General features: G+C 41.7%; 1 protein-coding gene across 1 annotated transcript in view; it reads left to right on the top strand.

Annotated features, from left to right (window-relative positions):
• HGF (hepatocyte growth factor) overlaps positions 1 to 25,161 on the top strand; it is a 240,991-nt gene that overhangs the window by 106,384 nt on the left and 109,446 nt on the right. Inside the window, exon 8 of the mRNA XM_069765151.1 lies at positions 7,365 to 7,530. Coding sequence (XP_069621252.1) covers positions 7,365 to 7,530 — 166 coding nt within the window. The remainder of the gene's footprint in view (positions 1 to 7,364; positions 7,531 to 25,161) is intronic.

Genomic DNA, 25,161 nt, shown 5'->3' with positions numbered 1-25,161 from the left:
CCATTATGACATCTACGTCGATACTGTGCCCGTCGCTGAATCAGAAATGTGAGATGTCTGCGTCCTTTATGACATCATCGTCGCTGTGCCCGTTGCTGATTGGTCGAGGCCTGGCGGCCTCGACCAATCAGAGACGCGGGATTTCTACGTCGATGCTGTGCCGGTCTCTGATTGGTCGAGGCCTGGCGGCCTCGACCAATCAGAGAGCCGGGATTTCCAGGACAGACAGACAGACAGACAGAAAGACAGACGGAAAAACCCTTAGACAATTATATATATAGATTAGAAAGTGTGATGAGAAGAAGGAGGCAATGGCTGATAGGTACTCTTCTGGGCAGCATGGATGTGACATCTGGGCCAGAGAGATAGATTTCAGATGAAGCGATGGTGACACAGCACAAAACGGTGATTGTGTCTTTGTCATGGTGGGATTATATGTTGGGCAGTGGTAGAAGAGAGTTGGAAAGTGCATGAATGCCTAGCTGTGAAAGATTTCTTCATGTTGAGATAAATGCTGGAGCTGAGTGGTAAGAACAGGGATGAGAATGTAAGTATATGATGGTCAGATAAAGGGAGAAGTGGGTTTATAAGGTTACATAGGTAACAAGGTACTTAATGAGATCTAATTTGTCAATTTTTATGAGTGGCTGTGGAGTACCATTGCATGAGACCAAAGGATAAAGTCACATATGGTATATCTTTTATATTAAAAGTATTAAAAGGTGCAAAAAAAAACATAAGTAAGAAAATTAATAAAATCGCATACCTCCCCAAAGTTGCTTATTGTTCTAAGCCTTGGTCCTCATGAAATCAGACGTCTGCAGTTTCTTCATCATCATGACAAATCTGAACCATCCTGAAGATGGTATAGTTACACAAACGCCCTCTACTGTTGACAGTCACAAATGAACAGAGTAGAATTTTATCATGACGATTAAAATGAAAATAAAGTATTATAATATTAAACATTTTGAACATGGACCAGTGAATGTATTATCAGGCAGAAATCACTGAAACACTATTTTTTGTCTGCCATGCTGTAATCAGCCATTTATCATGGCTATGAAAATGGGAATGAAATGTATGAACATATGCCATAAGATACAGTTTATTTTTAGCTAGCATGTGCACTAGGAGTCATTGTGTGAGCTGTATCTCACAACGGACACTGCTTACGCTGGAAGAACCAACCAGCACTTCTATGTACTTTATCAAAGAGACACCCATTCATTTTACAAAAACCCATGTAAAGCTTAATTTTTCCTTATGTGGCACTGCAGTAGAAATGAACACTTGATCCCTCACCTTCCTACATATACTCAATCATTGGAAGTTCCAGCACGTAAACTCCCAGAGAACAGCTTATTTGCTTATCTTTTGGAGACTCTTTTAAAAGAATGAAAAGTTTAAAGTGGAAAAAACCTTCGAACTTTTGAGCTCTTTTTATTTTGAGCTAAAATTATATTTGAACATTTGTTGGTCATATGATTTTTATGTGCAAGCTCTGTATCAGTAGGCTTTTCATGTATTTATACTGTATACCTATATATGTGTGTATATATTTATACATATATATATACTATATACTGTCTATAGATGGAGCAGTAACCCCTAAATTACTTGTGAAACTATAAACCCATCTGATTTTTTACCTATCTTGTTATATTACAACTTATGTTTCAATATTTTTGTAATCCGATGGTCTGTCAGTATATACATCTTTTCTGAAAGGCCACAGAGGCTGCAACTACATTACGCAAGAGACAACACTAACCAAACAACACCATGAAGACCAAGGATGTCTCCAAACAAGCCAGGGACAAAGTTGTTGAGAAGTACAAGTCAGGGTTGGGTTATAAACAAATATCTCAATCTCTATTCATCTTCTGGAGCCCCATCAAATCCATTGTCATCAAATGGAAAAAACGTGATACTACAACAAACCTGGAAAAATTGAGAAAAAGATACCTGAAGGAAAAAACTTTACCAAAACCTGTCAAATGACAAATGCACTAGGAGGATGCAGCAGGCCCCCAGTAATAAAGGCAGGGGCAGCACAGGTGCAAACTACTGATAGAAACAGCCAACCACACACCTACCAGATTATGGAGGGGTTGGCTGCCTAGTAGGAAAAATACAAAGCCTGCAAAAAGCAAAATAAGCAAAAACCCTGCTGTAACTAAATAAGTAAAAAGCAAAAGTGCATTAAAATAACACAGAGTTCTTAGTAATACTGTTTTTGATCAAAAATAGCTTAAAAGCCATCCCACTTCAACAAGTTGACTCTGATCGGGACGGTCTGTGCAATCTGAGGTGTGTCCTTCCTTTCCTGAGCTAGAAATTACACTTAACGGCTTCCCCAGACTAGTGTCCACTGGTTGGGACCAGTCCATTTGTCTGCTCTTAAGCACACACTGAGGTCAACTTTGACATATGGTAAGGTTTTTAATATTAGACAGTGTAGGACCATCCCAATCAGAGTCACCTTGTTGAGGTGGGATGGCTTTTATGATATTTTTGATCAAAAACTGTGTTACTAAGAACTCTGTTATTTAAATGCACTTTTGCTTTTTACTTATTTAGTTACAGCAGAGTTTTTGCTCATTTTGTTTTTTGTAGGTTTTGTATGTTTTATGGTCAATGTGAACATGTGTTTATGTGTTGCATGTATGCCAACTGAAACCAAGCTCAATTTTTATGTTTTTCCTAGTAGAAAAAATGCACACTAATGTGGCTTGAAAAGAACGCCAGTCACACAGGTATGTGCGATGCAAAGTGTCCGGCTAACAGCCTATTGATGATACCATTAGTATTATCAGGCAGGTGGCCCAGCACTATATACATGCACCCCACAGGGACAGATGCCCTAGTACACCAATCCAACAACAAGGGGCCTGGCTGCATCCTGCAGAAAATGCTAAAAAGTGCAATAAAAGGTTTTTTTCACCTTACATTTAAATACATTAAATGAGGTATTGGTTGATATTTTGGCAAAAATAGTTAAGCTCGCAACAAAACGTCAAGGGTCCGCATACTTGCAAATTCTAACACTAATTTCAAAAACAGCTAACATAAAATAACAGAAAAACAAACCATAAGGAAAAAGCCTTACTAAAACCTGTCAAATGCACTAGCAGAATGCAGCAGCCTGTTAGGTGCCAGCATTCTCCCACTGCACGGGGTAGATCCCACAGTGGGAGCTGCTCAGCAATGACATCAGTCTCAGCATCTTGCCCAGACTCATGCTGTTCACTTGGTTAGTGCTGGTTCCCCAGCCAAAGCTAAAGTAACTACCAATAGGCAGTGGCGAGCAGGCTAAGTCCATAAATCACCCTACTGAGCATGCTTGTGAGGTGGCGACCTCCCATTGGTGGTCAATATTCAGCTGCTCAGGTGATGTGGCAGCTCCCGATTGGTCCACAAGCAAGGTCTTGTCTGACTGGACTTGAACAGAAACATATACAAGGTTTCCTGGAGCGTGCGTTGGCGCGCTGAGATCACTTATGCTTTATGAGTGTGTGGAACTTAACGATAGTGTGGACTTGTCTGCATGTGCTCAGGGCAGGCATATGTCCTTTAGAATTCTGGCACCTCCAGAGAGGAGTTTAAGTGAATTCAGGGCAGGTGTAAAGCCTTTAGAATTCCGGCACCTCCGGAGAGGAGTTCTGTGCGTGCACACTCTATATTTGTGTCCACTACCTGTTCTCTTGCCCCAGTGAGGGTAGCGTTCTCCTGTGAAGTTAACAGGATTTATGTTTAGCGTTATACCTGCTCTGTTACTGTGTGCGAGTGACATAGCTCTATTGCAGATCATCTTTTCTGTTGCTGTGTGCGATTGACACAGCCTCATGTGCTATACATTGAGTGACATTTATCTCAGTGCGAGCTAACTATCGCTCATTGTGTTGTTACGCCATTGTTTATATTAGCTGCAGTTTTCCATCTCTGCACGGTGGACCCTGGGTTGCGATGGCACTTTATCTTATTTTATATTTAGTGCAATCCGCCAACACTAACACAGCCCCCAAATAATAAAGACAGGGGCAGCACAGATGGAAACTACTGAAAGAAACAGCCATCCACACACCTACCAGATTAAGGAGGGGTTGGCTGCCTACTAGAAAAAATGCACACTAATGAGGTTTTATTAGTGGGGGCCTGCTGCATCCTGCTAGTGCATTTGTCATTTGACAGGTTTTGGTAAGGCTTTTTCCTTATGGTATGTTTTACTACAACAAACCTGCCAAGAGAGGGCCACCCACGAAAACTCTCAGCCCAGGAAGGATGGAATTAATCAGAGACAGGACAGAGACCAAAGGTAATCCTGAAGTAACTGAAGAGTTCCCAAGCAGAGACTGGAATATTTGCCCTTCTGGCCACAATAAGCTGAACAATCCATAGAGATGGCCTTTATGGAAAAGTGGGCAAAATAAAGCCTTTACTTACAGACAAGAATTGTAAGGCTCTTATTGAGTTTGCCAAAAGACATGTAGGAGACTCCCCAAATGTATGGCGGAAAGTGCTGTGTTCTGATGAGACCAAAATTTAACTTTTTGGCCGGCCACAAAGGTAAATGTTATGTCTGACACCAAACCAACACAGCTCAGCCCCCAAGAACACTGCCCTTACAGTGAAACATGTTGGTGGCAGCTTCATGCTGTGGTGATGTTTTTTGGCAGCAGGGACAGTGAAAATGGTCCAAGTTGAGGAGAAGATGGATGTGCGAAATACAGCAATATTACTGAGCACAACCAGTTTCAGTCTGTCAGTAATTTGAGACTAGAAAGGAGGTTCACCTTACAACAAGACAATGACCCAAAGCTTACTGTTCAAGCACCACTCCAGTGGTTTAAGGGGAAATGTAAATGTTTTGAAGTGGCCTCGTCAAAGCCCAGACCTTAATCCAGTTGAAAATCAGTGGAAACAATTAATATTAATGGAGCTGAAGCAGTTTTGCTTTACAAAAAAGAAAACCTAATTTCACAGTTAAAAGGCCTGTTCTTTAAATGAACTGATGCAAACCCTCAAAAAAACTGTGAAATTCCAAGGTTGTGAAGCAAAATGAAAAGGGAGTGACTGCTTCACATTGTAAACACTTTTTTTCTTTCAATAGGCAAGATACAAAATAATACATCCTTGAGAAAGGCTTTAAATAAGGAGCTGAAACGTCACATGTATCTGTTGTGAATATAGTCCAGTTTTTTCACTGATTTCCATTGGAGTGTTGCTTCCAATCTATTTTTTCTACATTTGGAGGCTTCTTGGATGGTTGCTTGCAGAAGTATTGCACCCTCACATAAAAAATACTTTCTTGTTTATAATTTTTATGCAAGTAGGCAGGAGACAAAATACAGTAGTATATCTGAAAATATCTTGTCATTTCATTAGCAATGATGACAAACATGTTTTTCCTGTAGTCTTCTGTAAGTCACTAGTATATAACCATATGACCCCACTAGTCAAATAATAGAATATATATTATTATAAATACAGGATTTACTAATGTTCCCTGTCCTCTTGATGAATGGCACAAGTTGTTTTGCCTTGAAAAGAAATTCATGATTTCATATCACTCTGGACATGTTCATACAATTTGGCCTTGATTCATTAGCCTTGTTGTATTGTGCTCTTGTGTAAGATGTGCAAAATTCAATAAAGATTTTATGCGTCCTAATGAATTTGATGCCTCTTTCAACTTCCATGTGCTAATGCCAGAAATGTAGCCCAGTCAGGGTTGGACTCTCCATTTCTGTCCTAATTTATACTATGTAAGTGCACTAGTTATGATGATGCAACATTTCAAAAAAATGGCAAAAATTGCTGGATGAATGTGGACCTTTGTGGCTATTTGCAGTCTCCCAGTGAATTGTGATGTGAGTCACGTTCTGTCAAGGGTTTTATTAGCATATTGTGACAATATATATCAAGGTAGCAAAATAATAGCGGGTGTAGAAACCTTAACCATTCACACCTGCAACCTTGTAACACTAAGAAGTCACATGACACTGGGGAGGTAAAATGGCTAATTGGGCACAATTTGGGCATTTTCACTTAGGGGTGCACTCACTTTATTTGCCAGTGGCTTAGACACTAATGGCTGTGTGTTGAGAGTTATTTAGCGGGAACACCAAATTTACACTGTTATACAAGCTGTACACTAACTACTTTACATTGTATCAAAATGTCATATCAATTTTGTCCCATAAAAAGATATAATATAATATTTACAAAAATGTGAGGGAGGAGTACATTTGTTAGATTATTCACTAAAGGCTATGTATTAAGGTATTCATTATCATATATTTGTACTGTATATTCCAGTAATTGTCCCTGTTTAGCTCCAACATTGTGACAATGTAAAACATGTGAGAAAATTGACTATTCATAGAAAACTGAGAGTGGACACATCTGCGTATATTTTCTGGATAATTCCTGAAAATATGATGATAGACACAATGGATAATTACTCATGTGAACAAAGCCTTCAGTGTTCAAATATTATACATTTATTGGTCAATACTGTTTTCCAGAAAATAATTGCACGTAATATCCAGTAAATAAACATGCTGTAAAAATAATCTGACATCCCTAAGAATAAGATTGCCAAAACAAATATCATAAAACATTTTAAAAAATCATGGCTTACAATGTCAGTGTTTATGCCAGATGTTTATGTCCTGGGTATGGACACAGATGCCCATTAATTTTAATAGATACTGGATATTTTCCATGCTGCTTTGGGTGGTAATAAGATCCAGGATACACAAACTGTAAAGAATACGATTTTATTATCGATGCATTTCGAAGTTGACACAATTCTTCCTCATGATAAAATCTTATGTGGTTATATCGTAATAAAAAATGTGTTGACTTCGAAAACTGCATTCTTTACAGTCTGTGTATCCTGGATCTTTTTACCAAACAACAGCACGCGGAAAATCCACAAAGTTTTGCTATATCCATTGAATCGCTCGGACGACCTGTGGATCTGCAGCAGCTTTATATCTATTCCGTCAAAGCTTATCAGGTTAGCAGACCCTTTTCAAAATTAAACCATTTTAAACCAGGTAAAACACTATTGTGCTTTTTTTGCTCTAGAGCTCCTGCATCATTAGTGTTAATAGCATTGGGGCTTTATTTTGATTTATAAGAAAGGTCTGATTGTGACCTGGGAATGAAGTAGAATTAATAGAGATTTCGGCACCTCTAACGACACGGATTATGGATCATCTTAAAGTGCTATGGTTTGCCATTCTATTACAGAATGAGAAAATAAGTCTTCTGTCCTCAATAACAATAATGAGCATAGTTTAATTAAACAAAGAGAGGTAAAATAACCTTGTAATTATGTTGTTATATTTCAGCACACAGTATCATCGATCCCACTAATATTACAACAGATTGTGTAAAGAGTCAAGGAAAAGGCTATCGAGGAACTGCGAAAACAACATACAATGGGATTGTCTGTCAGCGGTGGGACTCCCAGTTTCCACATCAGCATAATTTTACTCCAGAAAACTACAAATGCAAGTAAGAAAATTATTTAGCAACTAGATGTATAAATATATAGCCAATGTAACTTAGCACTGCATCTTTTCCCAATAGCACTCTATATCTGCTCTTTTGTGGATTTTCATTAGAAGTAGATTGTGATTAGTGATGGGTGAACCCGAACAGTAAAGTTTGTGGTATGTATTGAACACCTACTGTTTGGGCACAGACCCTGAACATGGACTTCTCCAGAAAGTCTGTGTTCCTGTTCAGTTTTAGAACCCTGAACATCGAGTGTTTCCCTCATTAACATCTGCATGACAGTGCAAGAGACATCCACAGCTCTGACCTGCAATAAGATTATCACCAGTCAGAGCCCCAGCAGCTGTGACTGGCAGTAAAAAGTTTACCTCGGGTCACAGAGTCGTTATCTGATGTGAGTAACACTCCCATCAGCCTATGCCTGCTGCCTCTAATAACAGCAAGAGGAGGCATAGCTGATGTGAGTATTCATCAGTCAGTGCCTGCTCTATAAGTAAATTTAAAAAAATGATGTGGGGGTCTTTCTATTTTTGATAACCAGCATGGCAAAACTGACAGCTGCGGGCTGCAACCCTCAGCTGTCGGCTTTATCAAGGCTGATTATAAAGAATATATCAATCCCCACGCCATTATTTTCATGATTTAAATAAATAATTAAAAAAACAGAATGGGGCACCCCCACTTTTGACAACCAGCCAAGCTACAGCAGACAGCTTGGGGCTGGTATTGTCAGGCTGCTAAATGGTCATGGATATTGGCCCCCCAGTCTATAAACAGCAGCCTGCAGCCGCCCCACAAAAGGAGCATCTTTTAGATGCACCAATTCTGGCCCTTTGCCTAGCTTTTCCCACTTGCTCTGTGATGGTGGCAAATGGGGTTATGATTTGTGGGGTTGATGTCACCTTTGTGTTTTCAGGTGACATCAAGCCCAGCAGTTAGTAATGTTGAGGTGGTTATAAGACGTCTATCCACTACTAACCCCATACCCATACTGGCAGTAAAAAACACACAGAATAAAGTCCGTATTTAAAATAAAAATACACACCATTTTTCACATTTATTTAAAAATAACAAACATAGTTATACTCACCTTTCGCCCATTCCATTGAAGCCCTGTTCCCCTGTAAAAACATAAAATAATAAACAAAAATACTCACCTAACACCCGTTTCATTGAAGCCCTGGTGTCCTGTAAAAAAAAACAAGAACAACAAAAACAGTATCCCTCACCTGTCCAACATTTTGTCCCATGTTGCAATCCATATATTCAACAATTGGTATTCAACCTGGACGATGCCAAGATGTGACCATCCAGGCATAAACCACAGAAGAATGAGCTGCTGCGAGCACAGCAGCAGTGAATAGCGATTATGTCATCAAGGATACCGCATGTCACTGAGTCTGTGTTCCCAGCTCACTTCAGTGTGAGCCGGGTCAATGAACTGTGGTGAGATCACTGCAAGCACGATGAGATAAAGTCTTACAGTGCAGCACTGAGCTTTGTGAGTTCATAGAAAGAAATTTCTCACAGTGAAAATTTGTAAAACGTGTAATATAAGACTTTATTTTGGGAGTTTTTTACTGATAATATGAGTATGGGGTTAGTAATGTAGATGCATCTTATAGACGCCTCTCCATTAGTACCTGCTGGGTTTATTGTCACCTAAAAATACAAAAGTGATATCAACCGCACAAATATGAACCCCACTTGCCACTGCCATAGAGCATGTCGGAAAGGCGTCGGTATTGGCGCGTCTAATAGATGCACCTTTTCTGGGGTGGTTTTAGGGCGCTACTTTTTGGATTGGAGGGTCAATTTCCATGGCCCCTTACCTTCCTGAGAATACCACCCCCCAGCTGTCTGCTGTAGCTTGGCTGGTTGTCAAAAATGGGAGACCCCACATCGGTTTTTAAAATTATTTATTTAAACAATTTTAAAAAAAAAGCAGCGTGGGGACACTTCTATTCTTGATAACCAGCCATGATAAAGCTGACAGTTGACAATTGCAGATCACAGATGTCCGTTTTGAAATGAAAAAAAGAAAGACCCTACATAATTTTTTTAATTAATTAATTTATGAATATTTATCTCCGGTCACTGCTGGCTCACTCTGTAATCTGACAGTGTGGGAACTGCAGCTCTCTGACCAGCTATAATGATCATAATACCCATCAGAGGCGGTGTTTGCTGTGGCTATATGCAGATGACAGCATGGCATACAACAGATGTTTGGGCTCCCATTCATCTGAAGAGGGTCCGAGTACTGTTCTGGCACCCAATTTGAACTTTTTTTTAACTGTTTGGCCAAACCTGCCAGACCCAAACATCCAGGCGTTCGCCCATCACTACTTTTATACTGATACGAATAGGTTAAGGTGAATAAGACAGCTGATACATGCTGCGCAATCCACAGGCAGCATGCATCAGGCACTGGCTGTATGATCTCAGTGATACCTGGCTGAGTTCTTACAGCCAGTGCCTGATACATACTGTCTGCAGATTGGGCAGCATGAATGAGCTGTCAGGTTCACTTTAACCCTTTTCCGACATTGGGTATAATAGTATGCCCATGTCAGACTACCCCTGTTTGGTGTGGGCTCCTCCGCTGAGCCCGCACCTTTCCAGGCATATGACAGCTGATCTATACAGCTGACATGTGCCCGCAACAGCCGTGGGTGGAATCGCGATCCACCCAAGGCTGTTAACTAGTTAAATGTCACTTTCAATCTCTGACAGTGGCATTTAACTCGCGCTTACCGGAAGCACATTGTTAATCCTGCCCTTTGGTGACCCTGTTACATGATCGCGGGTCATCGATGGGTCGGCATTACAACCAGAAGTCTACCGCAGACTTCTATGGTTGTCATTGCCAGACTGCTATGAGCACTGCCTGGTGGTCGGCGCTCATAGCAAGTGAGCATTTCTGCTACACACATGTGATCTGATCATTGCCTGTATGTAGCAAAAGCAATCAAAGTACTGCAGCTTCTAGTCTCCCATGGAGAATCATGCAAAATGTAAAAAAAAATTAAATATACACATATTTGGTATCGCCGCTTTGAGAATTGCCCAATTTATCAATATAAAAAAAAATTAACCTGATCGCTAAACGGCATAAAGAAAAAAAAAATTCGAACTTCAGAATTGCGTCTTTAGGTCGCCTCTATATTGCAATTAAAATGCAATAACAGGCAAACAAAAGATTGTATCTACACCAAAATGGTATCAATAAAAACATCAGCTCAGCGAGTAAAACATAAGCCTTCACCCAGCCCCAGATCATGAAAAATGGAGATGCTAGAGGTCTTGGAAAATGGAGGGTTTTTTTAAAACAAATTTTGGAATTTGTTTTCCACCACTTAAATAAAAAATAACTTATACATGTTTGATGTCTGTGAATTTGTAATGACCTAGAGAATCATAATGGCAGATCAGTTTTAGCATTTAGTGAATATGGTAAAAAAAATGTAAAAAAAAGAGCTGTGGAATTGCACTTTTTTGCAATTTCACCACACTTGGAATTTTTTTCCCATTTTTCGGTAAAAGATATATTAAAACCAATGGTGTCATTCAAAAGTACAAGTTGTCCCGCAAAAAACAAGCCCTCAAATGGCCATATTGAACAAAAAGAAGAAGAGCAAAGGGAAGAAGGGGAGCAAAAAACAGAAATTCAAAAACTGAAATACCCCTGGTTGTTAAACAGAAATGTTATTAAAGTAAAACCACCTCTTCAAGAAAGCTTACAACCTGTAATGACCAGAACACACGACCACCTCAACACCATCAGAGCTACTGTAAAACCCGCCTACTATCTTCTTCACCATAATCCTGTAGAATGTAAGCCCGCAAGGGCAGGGTCTTCTTCCCTCTGTATCAGTCTGTCATTGTTAGTTTGTTTACTGTAAGTGATATTTGTATTTTGATGTAACCCCTTCTCATGTACAGCACCACGGAATTAATGGTGCTATATAAATAAATAATAATAAAATTAAAGACTAGCGTACAGACATGTAGAGTTTTATTTTTGTAAAACACAAGGATTTTTGGTGGAATAAGCTCCAAATAATAATTAATCAATAAAGTAAAAGAAAAAGAAAACATATTTCCCATTAGAATTATTATTATTATTATTATTATTATTATTATTTATTGTTATAGCGCCATTTATTCCATGGCGCTTTACATGTGAGGAGGGGTATACATAATAAAAACAAGTACAATAATCTTAAACAATACAAGTCATAACTGGTACAGGAGGATTGAGGACCCTGCCCGCGAAGGCTCACAATCTACAAGGGATGGGTGAGAATACAGTAGGTGAGGGTAGAGCTGGTCATACAGCGGTTTGGTCGATCGGTGGTTACTGCAGGTTGCAGGCTTGTCTGAAGAGGTGGGTCTTCAGGTTCTTTTTGAAGGTTTCGATGGTAGGCGAGAGTCTGATGTGTTGTGGTAGAGGGTTCCAGAGTAGGGGTGATACGCGAGAGAAAACTTGTATACGATAGTGAGAAGAGGAGATAAGAGGGGAGTAGAGAAGGAGATCTTGTGAGGATCGGAGGTTGCGGGTAGGTAAGTACCGGGAGACGAGGTCACAGATGTATGGAGGACACAGGTTGTGGATGGCTTTGTACGTCATGGTAAGGGTTTTGTAGTGGAGTCTCTGGGCAATGGGGAGCCAGTGAAGGGATTGACAGAGGGGAGAGGCCGGGGAATAGCGGGGGGACAGGTGGATTAGTCGGGCAGCAGAGTTTAGAATAGATTGGAGGGGTGCGAGAGTGTTAGAGGGGAGGCCACAGAGCAGGAGGTTGCAGTAGTCAAGGCGAGAGATGATGAGGGCATGGACTAGGGTTTTTGTAGATTCATGGTTGAGGAATGAACGGATTCGTGAAATATTTTTGAGTTGAAAGCGGCAGGAAGTGGAAAGGGCTTGGATATGTGGTTTGAAGGAGAGATCAGCGTCAAGGATTACCCCGAGGCAGCGAGCTTGTGGGACTGGGGAGAGTGGGCAGCCATTTACTGTAATGGATAGGTTCGTTGGGGGGGTCGCGTGAGATGGGGGAAAGATGATGAATTCTGTTTTGTCCATGTTAAGTTTTGGAAATCTAGTGGAGAAGAAGGATGAAATAGCAGACAGACATTGAGGGATTCTGGTTAGAAGGGAGGTGATATCTGGTCCAGAGATGTAACATAGTAACATAGTAACATAGTTAGTAAGGCCGAAAAAAGACATTTGTCCATCCAGTTCAGCCTATATTCCATCACAATAAATCCCCAGATCTACGTCCTTCTACAGAACCTAATAATTGTATGATACAATATTGTTCTGCTCCAGGAAGACATCCAGGTTTCTCTTGAACCCCTCGACTGAGTTCGCCATCACCACCTCCTCAGGCAAGCAATTCCAGATTCTCACTGCCCTAACAGTAAAGAATTCTCTTCTATGTTGGTGGAAAAACCTTCTCTCCTCCAGACGCAAAGAATGCCCCCTTGTGCCCGTCACCTTCCTTGGTATAAACAGATCCTCAGCGAGATATTTGTATTGTCCCCTTATATACTTATACATGGTTATTAGATCGCCCCTCAGTCGTCTTTTTTCTAGACTAAATAATCCTAATTTCGCTAATCTATCTGGGTATTGTAGTTCTCCCATCCCCTTTATTAATTTTGTTGCCCTCCTTTGTACTCTCTCTAGTTCCATTATATCCTTCCTGAGCACCGGTGACCAAAACTGGACACAGTACTCCATGTGCGGTCTAACTAGGGATTTGTACAGAGGCAGTATAATGCTCTCATCATGTGTATCCAGACCTCTTTTAATGCACCCCATGATCCTGTTTGCCTTGGCAGCTGCTGCCTGGCACTGGCTGCTCCAGGTAAGTTTATCATTAACTAGGATCCCCAAGTCCTTCTCCCTGTCAGATTTACCCAGTGGTTTCCCATTCAGTGTGTAATGGTGATATTGATTCCTTCTTCCCATGTGTATAACCTTACATTTATCATTGTTAAACCTCATCTGCCACCTTTCAGCCCAAGTTTCCAACTTATCCAGATCCATCTGTAGCAGAATACTATCTTCTCTTGTATTAACTGATTTACATAGTTTTGTATCATCTGCAAATATCGATATTTTACTGTGTAAACCTTCTACCAGATCATTAATGAATATGTTGAAGAGAACAGGTCCCAATACCGACCCCTGCGGTACCCCACTGGTCACAGCGACCCAGTTAGAGACTATACCATTTATAACCACCCTCTGCTTTCTATCACTGAGCCAGTTACTAACCCATTTACACACATTTTCCCCCAGACCAAGCATTCACATTTTGTGTACCAACCTCTTGTGCGGCACGGTATCAAACGCTTTGGAAAAATCGAGATATACCACGTCCAATGACTCACCGTGGTCCAGCCTATAGCTTACCTCTTCATAAAAACTGATTAGATTGGTTTGACAGGAGCGATTTCTCATAAACCCATGCTGATATGGAGTTAAACAGTTATTCTCATTGAGATAATCCAGAATAACATCCCTCAGAAACCCTTCAAATATTTTACCAACCATAGAGGTTAGACTTACTGGCCTATAATTTCCAGGTTCACTTTTAGAGCCCTTTTTGAATATTGGCACCACATTTGCTAGTCCTGCGGAACAGACCCTGTCGCTATAGAGTCCCTAAAAATAAGAAATAATGGTTTATCTATTACATTACTTAGTTCTCTTAGTACTCGTGGGTGTATGCCATCCGGACCCGGAGATTTATCTATTTTAATCTTATTTAGCCGGTTTCGCACCTCTTCTTGGGTTAGATTGGTGACCCTTAATATAGGGTTTTCATTGTTTCTTGGGATTTCACCTAGCATTTCATTTTCCACCGTGAATACCGTGGAGAAGAAGGTGTTTAATATGTTAGCTTTTTCCTCGTCATCTACAACCATTCTTTCCTCACTATTTTTTAAGGGGCCTACATTTTCAGTTTTTATTCTTTTACTATTGATATAGTTGAAGATCAGTTTGGGATTAGTTTTACTCTCCTTAGCAATGTGCTTCTCTGTTTCCTTTTTGGCAGCTTTAATTAGTTTTTTAGATAAAGTACCGTATATACTCGAGTATAAGCCGAGATTTTCAGCCCATTTTGGGCTGAAAGTGCCCCTCTCGGCTTATACTCGAGTCAAGGTGGGTGGCAGGGTCGGCGGGTGAGGGGGTGAGGGCGCTGAGGCATACTTACCTAGTCCCAGCGATCCTCGCGCTGTCCCTGCTGTCCCACGGTCTTCTGTGCTGCAGCTTCTTCCCCTCTTCAGCAGTCACGTGGGACCGCTCATTACAGAAATGAATAAGCGGCTCCACCTCCCATAGGGGTGGAGCCGCCTATTCATTCCTCTAATCAGCGGTGCCGGTGACCGCTGATAGAGAAAGAAGCTGCGGCACCGAAGACCAGGCAGAGGGACAGCGCGAGGACCGCCAGGACTAGGTAAGTATAGCATATTCACCTGTCCTCGTTCCAGCCGCCGAGCGTTGCACCATCTTCCCGGCCGGCGCCTCCATCTTCCCGGCGTCTGCGCTCTGACTGTTCAGGCAGAGGGCGCGATGACGCATATAGTGTGCGCGGCGCCCTCTGCCTGATCAGTCAGAGCAGAGACGCCGGGAAGATGGAGGCGCCGGAACGAGACGCCGGGAGCTGCAATCAAGGGAGGTGAGTATGTGTTTTTTTTTTTTATTGCAGCAGCGGCGGCGGCGGCAGAGATTTATGTGGAGCATCTATGGGGCACAGTGAACGGTGCAGAGCACCGTATATGGCACATCTATGGGGCACAATGAACGGTGCAGAGCACCGTATATGGCACATCTATGGGGCACAGTGAACGGTGCAGGGCACCGTATATGGCACATCTATGGGGCACAGTGAATGGTGCAGAGCACCGTATATGGCACATCTATGGGGCACAGTGAACGGTGCAGAGCACCGTATATGGCACATCTATGGGGCACAGTGAACGGTGCAGAGCACCGTATATGGCACATCTATGGGGCACAGTGAACGGTGCTGAGCACCGTATATGGCACATCTATGGGGCACAGTGAACGGTGCAGGGCACCGTATATGGCACATCTATGGGGCACAGTGAACGGTGCAGGGCACCGTATATGGCACATCTATGGGGCACAGTGAACGGTGCAGAGCACCGTATATGGCACATCTATGGGGCACAGTGAACGGTGCAGGGCACCGTATATGGCACATCTATGGGGCGCAGTGAACGGTGCAGGGCACCGTATATGGCACATCTATGGGGCACAGTGAACGGTGCAGGGCACCGTATATGGCACAGCAATGGGGCACAATGAACGGTGCAGAGCACCGTATATGGCACAGCTATGGGGCACAGTGAACGGTGCGGAGCACCGTATATGGCACATCTATGGGGCACAATGAACGGTGCAGAGCACCGTATATGGCACATCTATGGGGCACAATGAACGGTGCAGAGCACCGTATATGGCACATCTATGGGGCACAGTCAACGGTGCAGAGCACCATATATGGCACATCTATGGGGCACAGTGAACGGTGCGGAGCACCGTATATGGCACATCTATGGGGCACAATGAACGGTGCAGAGCACCGTATATGGCACATCTATGGGGCACAGTGAACGGTGCAGAGCACCGTATATGGCACATCTATGGGGCACAGTGAACGGTGCAGAGCACCGTATATGGCACATCTATGGGGCACAATGAACGGTGCAGAGCACCGTATATGGCACAGCTATGGGGAAATATGAATGGTGCAGAGCACTGTATGGCACAGCTATGGGGAAATAATGATCTATTTTTATTTTTGAAATTCACCGGTAAATGCTGCATTTCCACCCTAGGCTTATACTCGAGTCAATAAGTTTTCCCAGTTTTTTGTGGCAAAATTAGGGGGTCGGCTTATACTCGGGTCGGCTTATACTCGAGTATATACGGTATTTTTCTCCCTATAGTTTTTTAGAGCTTCAATGGTGCCATCCTGCTTTAGTAGTGCAAATGCTTTCTTTTTACTGTTAATTGCCTGTCTTACTTCTTTGTTTAGCCACATTGGGTTTTTCCTATTTCTAGTCCTTTTATTCCCACAAGGTATAAACCGTTTACACTGCCTATTTAGGATGTTCTTAAACATTTCCCATTTATTATCTGTATTCTTATTTCTGAGGATATTGTCCCAGTCTACCAGATTAAGGGCATCTCTAAGCTGGTCAAACTTTGCCTTCCTAAAGTTCAGTGTTTTTGTGACTCCCTGACAAGTCCCCTTAGTGAAAGACAGGTGAAACTGCACAATATTGTGGTCGCTATTTCCTAGATGCCCGACCACCTGCAGATTTGTTATTCTGTCAGGTCTATTAGATAGTATTAGGTCTAAAAGTGCTGCTCCTCTGGTTGGATTCTGCACCAATTGTCAAAGATCATTTTTCGTGGTTATTAGCAGAAACCTGTTGCCTTTATGGGTTTCACAGGTTTCTGTTTCCCAGTTAATATCCGGGTAGTTAAAGTCCCCCATAACCAGGACCTCATTATGGGTTGCAGCTTCATCTATCTGCTTTAGAAGTAGACTTTCCATGGTTTCTGTTATATTTGGGGGTTTGTAACAGACCCCAATGAGAATTTTGTTACCATTTTTCCCTCCATGAATTTCGACCCATATGGACTCGACATCCTCATTTCCTTCGCTAATATCCTCCCTTAAAGTGGACTTTAGACAAGACTTTACATAGAGACAAACCCCTCCTCCTCTCCGATTTTTACGATCCTTTCTAAACAGACTGTAACCCTGTAAGTTAACTGCCCAGTCATAGCTTTCATCTAACCATGTCTCGGTTATTCCCACTATGTCAAAGTTACCTGTAGATATTTCTGCTTCTAGTTCTTCCATCTTGTTTGTCAGGCTTCTGGCGTTTGTGAGCATGCAGTTTAGAGGATTTTGTTTTGTTCCAATCTCCTCGCTGTGGATTGTTTTAGAAATGTTCTTACCTCCCATCTGAGTATGTTTTCCTGGGTCTTCTTTGTTCAAGTCTAATGTTTTTCTTCCCGTCCCCTCTTCTTCTAGTTTAACGCCCTCCTGATGAGTGTAGCGAGTCTTCTGGCGAATGTGTGTTTCCCAGGTTTGTTGAGGTGTAGTCCGTCTCTGGCGAGGAGTCCATCGTACCAGTAATTCACACCGTGGTCCAGGAATCCGAATCCTTGTTGTCTGCACCATCGTCTTAGCCAGTTGTTTGCATCAAGGATCCTGTTCCATCTCCTGGTGCCATGCCCGTCTACTGGAAGGATAGAAGAAAAAACTACCTGTGCATCCAGTTCCTTTACTTTCTTCCCCAACTCTTCAAAGTCTTTGCAGATTGCCGGTAGGTCCTTCCTTGCCGTGTCATTGGTGCCAACATGTATCAGAAGAAATGGGTGGACGTCCTTGGAGCTGAAGAGCTTTGGTATCCTATCGGTCACATCCTTGATCATCGCACCTGGAAGGCAGCATACTTCTCTTGCAGTTATGTCCGGTCTGCAGATGGCTGCTTCTGTGCCTCTCAGTAGTGAGTCTCCCACCACCACCACTCTTCGTTGCGTCTTGGCTGTACTTTTTGCTGTCACTTGTTGCTGTGTGCCCTTTTCTTTTTTGCTTGCTGGTATTGCTTCATCCTTAGGTGTGCCATCTTCATCCTCTACAAAGATTTGATATCGGTTCTTCGGTTGTGTGGTTGGTGATTTCTCCATGGTCTTCTTGCTTCTTTTGGTCACATGCTTCCACTCATCTGCTTTTGGAGGTTCTCTGACACTTTTTTCACATTCTGTGACCAGTAGAGATGCTTCTGTTCTGTCTAGAAAGTCTTCATTCTTTTTGATGAGTTTCAAAGTTGCTATTCTTTCTTCCAGACCCCGCACCTTTTCTTCTAAAAGGGCCACTAGTCTACACTTCTGACAGGTGAAATTTGATTCTTCTTCTGTATGTTCACCATGTAGGTTGTCACATCTGCCATGTTGCTCCTAGATCCTGCTGACTTGCTGTGTGTTTTCCTTCTTGTGTAATCTACTCAGCCAAGCTCTCTTGCAATAATATCCTACCGCGCGCGGTTTGGTGATGCTTTCCAAGCAGCTGGTCCCGGCTGTACCCAACGATCTTCTAGCTTAGGGAGACTTCGCTTTTCCCAGAAGGCACCTGGAATATGCAAATTAGCCTCCTCAAGCTTGAATCCCTGGTTTGGTGATGCTTTCCAAGCAGCTGGTCCCGGCTGTACCCAACGATCTTCTAGCTTAGGGAGACTTCGCTTTTCCCAGAAGGCACCTGGAATATGCAAATTAGCCTCCTCAAGCTTGAATCCCTGGTTTGGTGATGCTTTCCAAGCAGCTGGTCCCGGCTGTACCCAACGATCTTCTAGCTTAGGGAGACTTTGCTTTTCCCAGAAGGCACCTGGAATATGCAAATTAGCCTCCTCAAGCTTGAATCCCTGGTTTCACAACAGGCAAATGTGGGATTTGAACCCAGGAAAAGCTCCATTGGAGAGTCCACAGCCGGCAGCCTTACCACTGTACCACAAGCTCAACTGATTATAATAATAATCTTTATTTTTATGTAGCGCTAACATATTCCGCAGCGCTTTACAGGTTGCACACATTATCATCACTGTCCCCGATGGGGCTCACAATCTAGATTCCCTATCAGTATGTCTTTGGAATGTTGGAGGAAACCGGAGTACCCGGAGGAAACCCACTCAAACACGGAGAGAACATACAAACTCTTTGCAGATGTTGTCCTGGGTGGGATTAGAACCCAGGACCCCAGCGCTGCAAGGCTGCAGTGCTAACCACTGCGCCACCGTGCTGCCCGTGCTGCTGTAGATCTGTGTGTCGTCAGCGTAGAGGTGATACTGAAAGCCATGAGATTCTATGAGCTGTCCCAGACAAAAGGTGTAAATGGAGAAGAGCAAGGGCCCAAGAACTGAACCTTGTGGGACTCCGACAGATAAGGGGCGAGGTGAGGAGGTGGTGTGTGAGTGGGAGACGCTAAATGTCCTGTCTGTTAGGTATGATGAGATCAAGGATAGGGCCAAGTCTGCGATGCCAAGGGATGAGAGGGTTTGTAATAATAGGGAATGGTCCACTGTGTCAAAGGCAGCCGACAGGTCGAGGAGGAGGAGGATAGAGTAGTGTCGCTTGCTCTTGGCGGTTAAGAGGTCATTGGTGACTTTAGTTAGGGCAGTTTCGGTGGAATGGTGTGACCGGAAGCCAGATTGTAGGCGGTCAAAGAGGGAGATAGTCTAATATACTTTCCTCTAGTACCCAGTAAATTCTACATGGCTCTTGTTTGAAATTACTAGGTAACTTCATCTGCATTTTCAAGATGTTCAGTTAGAACACTTGAGTACATTGCTCAATGAGGTTAGAAGTAATTATATAGCTTGCAGCTTGTTTTGCATTGAGATATACGTGATAACCATTTCCATGCACAGTGTATACTAAATACTTATCTAAATTTAAGCCAAATCATCAGAGAAATTGAAGTTCAAATAAAACTCTAAAAATAATAATCTGAAATAATAATTCAAACTATGAGGAAATGTAATGGACTGGATGAATAATGTGTCACTCCGGGTGTTCTTCATATTCACATTCAAACGAAAGGTATACTGATAGTTCACTAGAGAAAATAGCTGTAAAGAACTTTGTGCAGTTATAGATACAGTGGCTTTTAAAAGTTTGGAGACCCCTGGTCAAAAGAATTATTATTGTGAGCAGTTAAGCAAGTTGAAGATGAAATGATCTCTAAAAGCCTTAAAGTTACTGTAAATATAACACATTTCCTTTGTTTTTAGGCAAAAAAATGTATTTTTTCATCTTTTATATTTTAAAAATTACAAAAATGAAAATGGACTGATGCAAAAGTTTTCGCCCACTGCATGTTTAGTGCTCAGTAGTAGTAATATTTTCAATAATGTTCAGATCAGGGGACTTTGTGAAACTTTCAGCTTGCGCCTTTTGAGGTAGTCTATTGTGCATTTTGATGCGTGTTTAGGATCATTATCCATTTATAGAAGCCATCCTCTTTTCAACTTCAACTTTTTTACCGATGGTGTCATGTTTGCATCAAGAATTTGTTGAATTTTCATTGAATCCATTCTTGCCTCTACCCGCAAAATGATCTCACATGCCATTGACTTCAACAGAACCCCAAAGCATGATTGATACACCCCCCATTAGTGGTTGGCAAGATGTTCTTTTCCTGAAATTCTATTCCTTTTATTCTCCACACATACCTTTGATAATTGTGGCCAAAGAGTTTTCTGTTAACCAAATTGGTCCATATGACTTGTTTCCAAAATTCATCAGACTTGTTTAGATGTTCTTTTGCATTCTTCTGAAGTTGAATTTCATAGTGAGAATGTGGGAGAGGTTTTCTTCTGATGAATTTTCCATGTAAGCCATATTTGTGCAGGTGGCTCTGAACAGTAGAACAATTCCCCACAACTCCAGAATCTGCTAAATCTTTCTAATGGTCTTTTGCAGTCAAGTAGTGGTTCTGATTTTCCTCACTATCAATCCTACAAGCAGCTCTCACTGAAATTTTGTTTGGTATGCCAGACCTTATCTTGACCTTCACTGTTCCTGTCAACTGCCATTTCTTAATTAAATTTCAAACTGAGGAAAGGGCAAGTTGAAAACTCTTTGCTATCTTCTTATAGCTTTCTCCTGCTTTCTGGGCCTCCACAATTTTAATTTTTAGGATGCTAGTTAGCTGCTTAGAAGAATTAATGGCGGCTGTTTTTTCACACAAGGTAAGAAGAGGTTGGGACGCCAGCAATGGAGAAGATGGAGAAATTACTTTCTCTGTCTACTCTGCACCTGTGCTGCAATTCTCTCATGCTAATGTGACCCCCAGCCTAAGTTTATGAATAATAATCCAAAGATTCAATTAAGTGCAGAAGTGCTGCATAGACACTCAGTGACTGTGATTGAATTAATCTATGCTATACTACAGTAATAACACCTTAATAGCTGCATTTTAATGTTCTTTCCACACTGGAAACAAGGAGGGAAGTATTTTTCTGAAAACCAAAAGAAAATTATCCATAACCTAGAAATTTAAACATAACTGTCTACCTCATAAGCTATGCTTTAGAAAAAATGTTTATTTTCACACTTCATTGTTGTAATTGTCCCATATAAGTCTTATAAACTGCACCAAATACCGCTATTGGTCACCATTGGTTACCATCTGACTTCCCCTTACCAGTTTGGACATTAATAAAGCCATGTCTACATTACAGAGCTCAATACAGTTTAATGCACACATATGAGACCTCAGAGTGTTATACACTTAATTTTGGGTCAAGTATAGGCTTCTTATTATGGTGAGAAATCAAATTTTCAGCGGAAATTCAGTGAAGCTTACTAATTCAAGTTTCAAATGATCTACCCAACTGTATTTAGCACTGCTGAGTGTTAATGTACACTTTTCCATTTAATAAATTTTTAGGCACTCAATGAGATTCTACTTTTGAAGCCAAGCTTCAAAAGTCAGACCACTCATTAGTTTCAAATACCTGTGAAATTACTAAAGATTTAAATAAATAAGTAAATACTTATTACATTGTCCATACTGTTCACTCATTTCTATGTGTTAGTACATTTTTCATTATCTTTACCTTTTTTCACCGGATACTTTTGCTGGGTATTTTATTCTTTTTGTGGTATATGGTGATCATTACATTTTTGTGGACTTGTGGTTTGAAAGTGTTAACCCCTCAATATTTTTGTCCAGTAAATTACTCTAATATAATGTAATTATTGGAATACAGAAATATGAAATTGCGTCCTTTGAGTATAATAAAGCCATGATGATATTATTAGTGTGCTTAAAATTCTGATGCTTAATGAGTATTGGCTGTGGAAGATATATTGCACAACATTGAGCAATATTATATGTGGAGCCAAAACAACAGATTGAACACATAACATAGTACTTTTATTGGTGGAAATATAAAACAGAGAGGCTCAGTGATGTTCAGGTTTGCTGTCTATGTGGATGAGTAGACATGACTGAATAAATGTAAGTGGCATTGAATTTTCATTTGCCCTAATGTGGATTTTTTGTAATTTGCATCTGCAAGGTTTCAACAAAATAAAGGTCACTTGCCGCCATTTTTTTTATCATAAAGGGCCATCAAAATGTTAAAAAATATTTTTATGCTGTATTCTGCTAATCTCTTTGACCCCTCTGCTCCTCACTGTCACTCGTTCAAACCCCATTGTATTTTTTGACCCAGGCACAGAAATCACTGGCCCTTTTGCACTGAGTCAGGACTTCAGGCTCTGATGAGGCCCTCGACAGTACTGCACATGTTCTTTCAAGGTCACAACATCATGATGGCTTGATGTGGGCCATGATCTTGTGCATGCATGAATACAATGCAGGGATTTCAGTGTGAGTGGCAGGGATCAGAGGATTTGTCTGCACTCCGATCTAGGAGGAGGTGCTAGTGCAGTATTTTTTTTTTCCGAAGATCATAGATTAAGTAGTCACCACACTATCAGATTAGTTCAACTGCAGGTTTTTATAGTGAAATCAGCACATCAAAACATGAGGGGTTTCAAGACGCAAGGAAGCAAATCTAGGAGGTGTCAACCTACCCTGGGTCTTCATTATTTGTTTGTTATGTGGAAAGGAAAAATGGGGGGAAAACATGTATGCTATACAAAAATATATACAGTGCAAAATAGTACAAAAAATTATATCCAGCAGGACATAGTCAGCTTAACATATCTTAAGGATCACTATTAGGTATTGTCAGGAGGAGTAATAAAGGAATACAAGTGAAGCCATTGTACAATTAGACTATTTGCCATGATTGGTTAGAAACATCAGTCTAATACACAAAGGAGCATCATATAGATATAATGAAAGCAAAAAGGGGAGAAGACATACGTATGGTAGTATATCAAAGGAAGACATAGAAACAGAGAAATACATTACAAGAAAACACAGTAAATAATAACAATAGTTGGCAGAAGATGTTGTAGAGGATTAATATTGGAAAGCATTTAAAATTTAAACTAGAAAACATATTTACATTTGTATTCCACACAGAACAGACACATAGAACATTAAGGTAACAATAATCTCAACAACATTAATACAACAATGCAAGTCACGTGTGCACAGAAGGATTAACCATATAAGTGCACTGGTCATGTTTACTGGTTGTGCCTAGTTTGTGGTAGAATACAAGGTGCCCAGTGTTAGGTGTCGAGATCCCGCCTCTGCACAGGGGGAATCTTGAACCATCTCCGCTGTGGTCTCCCATTCTTCTCCAGCCGCAGTGGAGTCTACTCACTGGAGACGTCGGTCCCAGCGTCTAGCTCAGGCTGATACTGGACGACTGGTTACTGCTGCCTTTCCAGCTTCTGCCATTGTAGCCAGTACTGGGCAGCGGCGAGCAGACATGTTTGGGAATAAGTCCTGCTCTTCCCTTTCTGAGCATGCCCAGGGCAAGATCTCTCGTTGGAGATCAAGGGTCACATGCTTAGATACTGCAGCAAATCCCATTGGTCCTTTAGGAAGGTCCTGAAGGTGTTCTTCTTTTGTGGCTGACTCCCATTGGTCCTTCTGGGAAGGTCCTTTTCTTGCTGCAGCTATAAAAGGTTTGCATGACCGCATGGCCATGTGCTAGTGTACATTTGGAATCGTGTGTGTGTTGATAAGTGCAAGTCGTTCTTTAAAATCTCCTCCCTTGTGTATGACTGTTCGCAAAAGGTGGATGCTTGCTGTCTAGCGCCCGACTAAGCTGTCAACATAAAGACACACGATACAGCGTCTATTGCTGTAACCGCCAGTGCGGCGCCGTGTGCTTATAGTGCTTTCCTATCCCAAGTCTGGGTGGTTAGTGGCCTCCGCCGAAGCGGCACATCACGCACTCTTGTGCTTTAAGTTATATTTCCTGTTACTTTGACACCCCAGTTGCAGTGTCTGAACGTGCTCTAATCCTGTGTCTTGGGATAGACTCCTTGCTTGCGCTCTTGGTGCGGTACCTTGGCCCTGTGATGCAACAGGGTTTGCTTCCATCACACAGGGTGAGGTTAACCCGTGTGTGTATCCACATTGTACTGCCATATAGTCCGTCATTACTCAGCAGCAGGTTCCATCTCTGCACGGTGGACCCCGGGCTGCGAACGCACCTTATACCATCTCTCTTATAATTTGGTGCATTCCGCTAGCCCCAACACCCAGTTAGTTAAAGTAATGGAGATAAATGTAGCTGGTATAATTAAAAACCCAGTAAAAGTACAGCCAAAGTAAAAATGGTGAAAATGGAAAATCAAAGGGTATTGAGAGCAGGAGCGCAAAATAGAAGATAAATAATACGAAGGTCAAAGACATTAAAGGGACACTGTCACCTGAATTCGGAGGGAACAATCTTCAGCCATGGAGGTGGGGTTTTTGGGTTTTTGATTCACCCTTTCCTTACCCGCTGGCTGCATGCTGGCTGCAATATTGGATTGAAGTTCATTCTCTGTCCTCCATAGTACACGCCTGCGCAAGGCAAGATTACCTTGTGCAGGCATATACTACAGCATACTAGCCAGCATGCAGCCAGCGGGTA

This window comes from Ranitomeya imitator, chromosome 4 (assembly GCF_032444005.1).
Source record: "Ranitomeya imitator isolate aRanImi1 chromosome 4, aRanImi1.pri, whole genome shotgun sequence".
Taxonomy (NCBI): Eukaryota; Metazoa; Chordata; class Amphibia; order Anura; family Dendrobatidae; genus Ranitomeya; species Ranitomeya imitator.
This window is presented reverse-complemented; position numbering and strand designations above follow the sequence as displayed.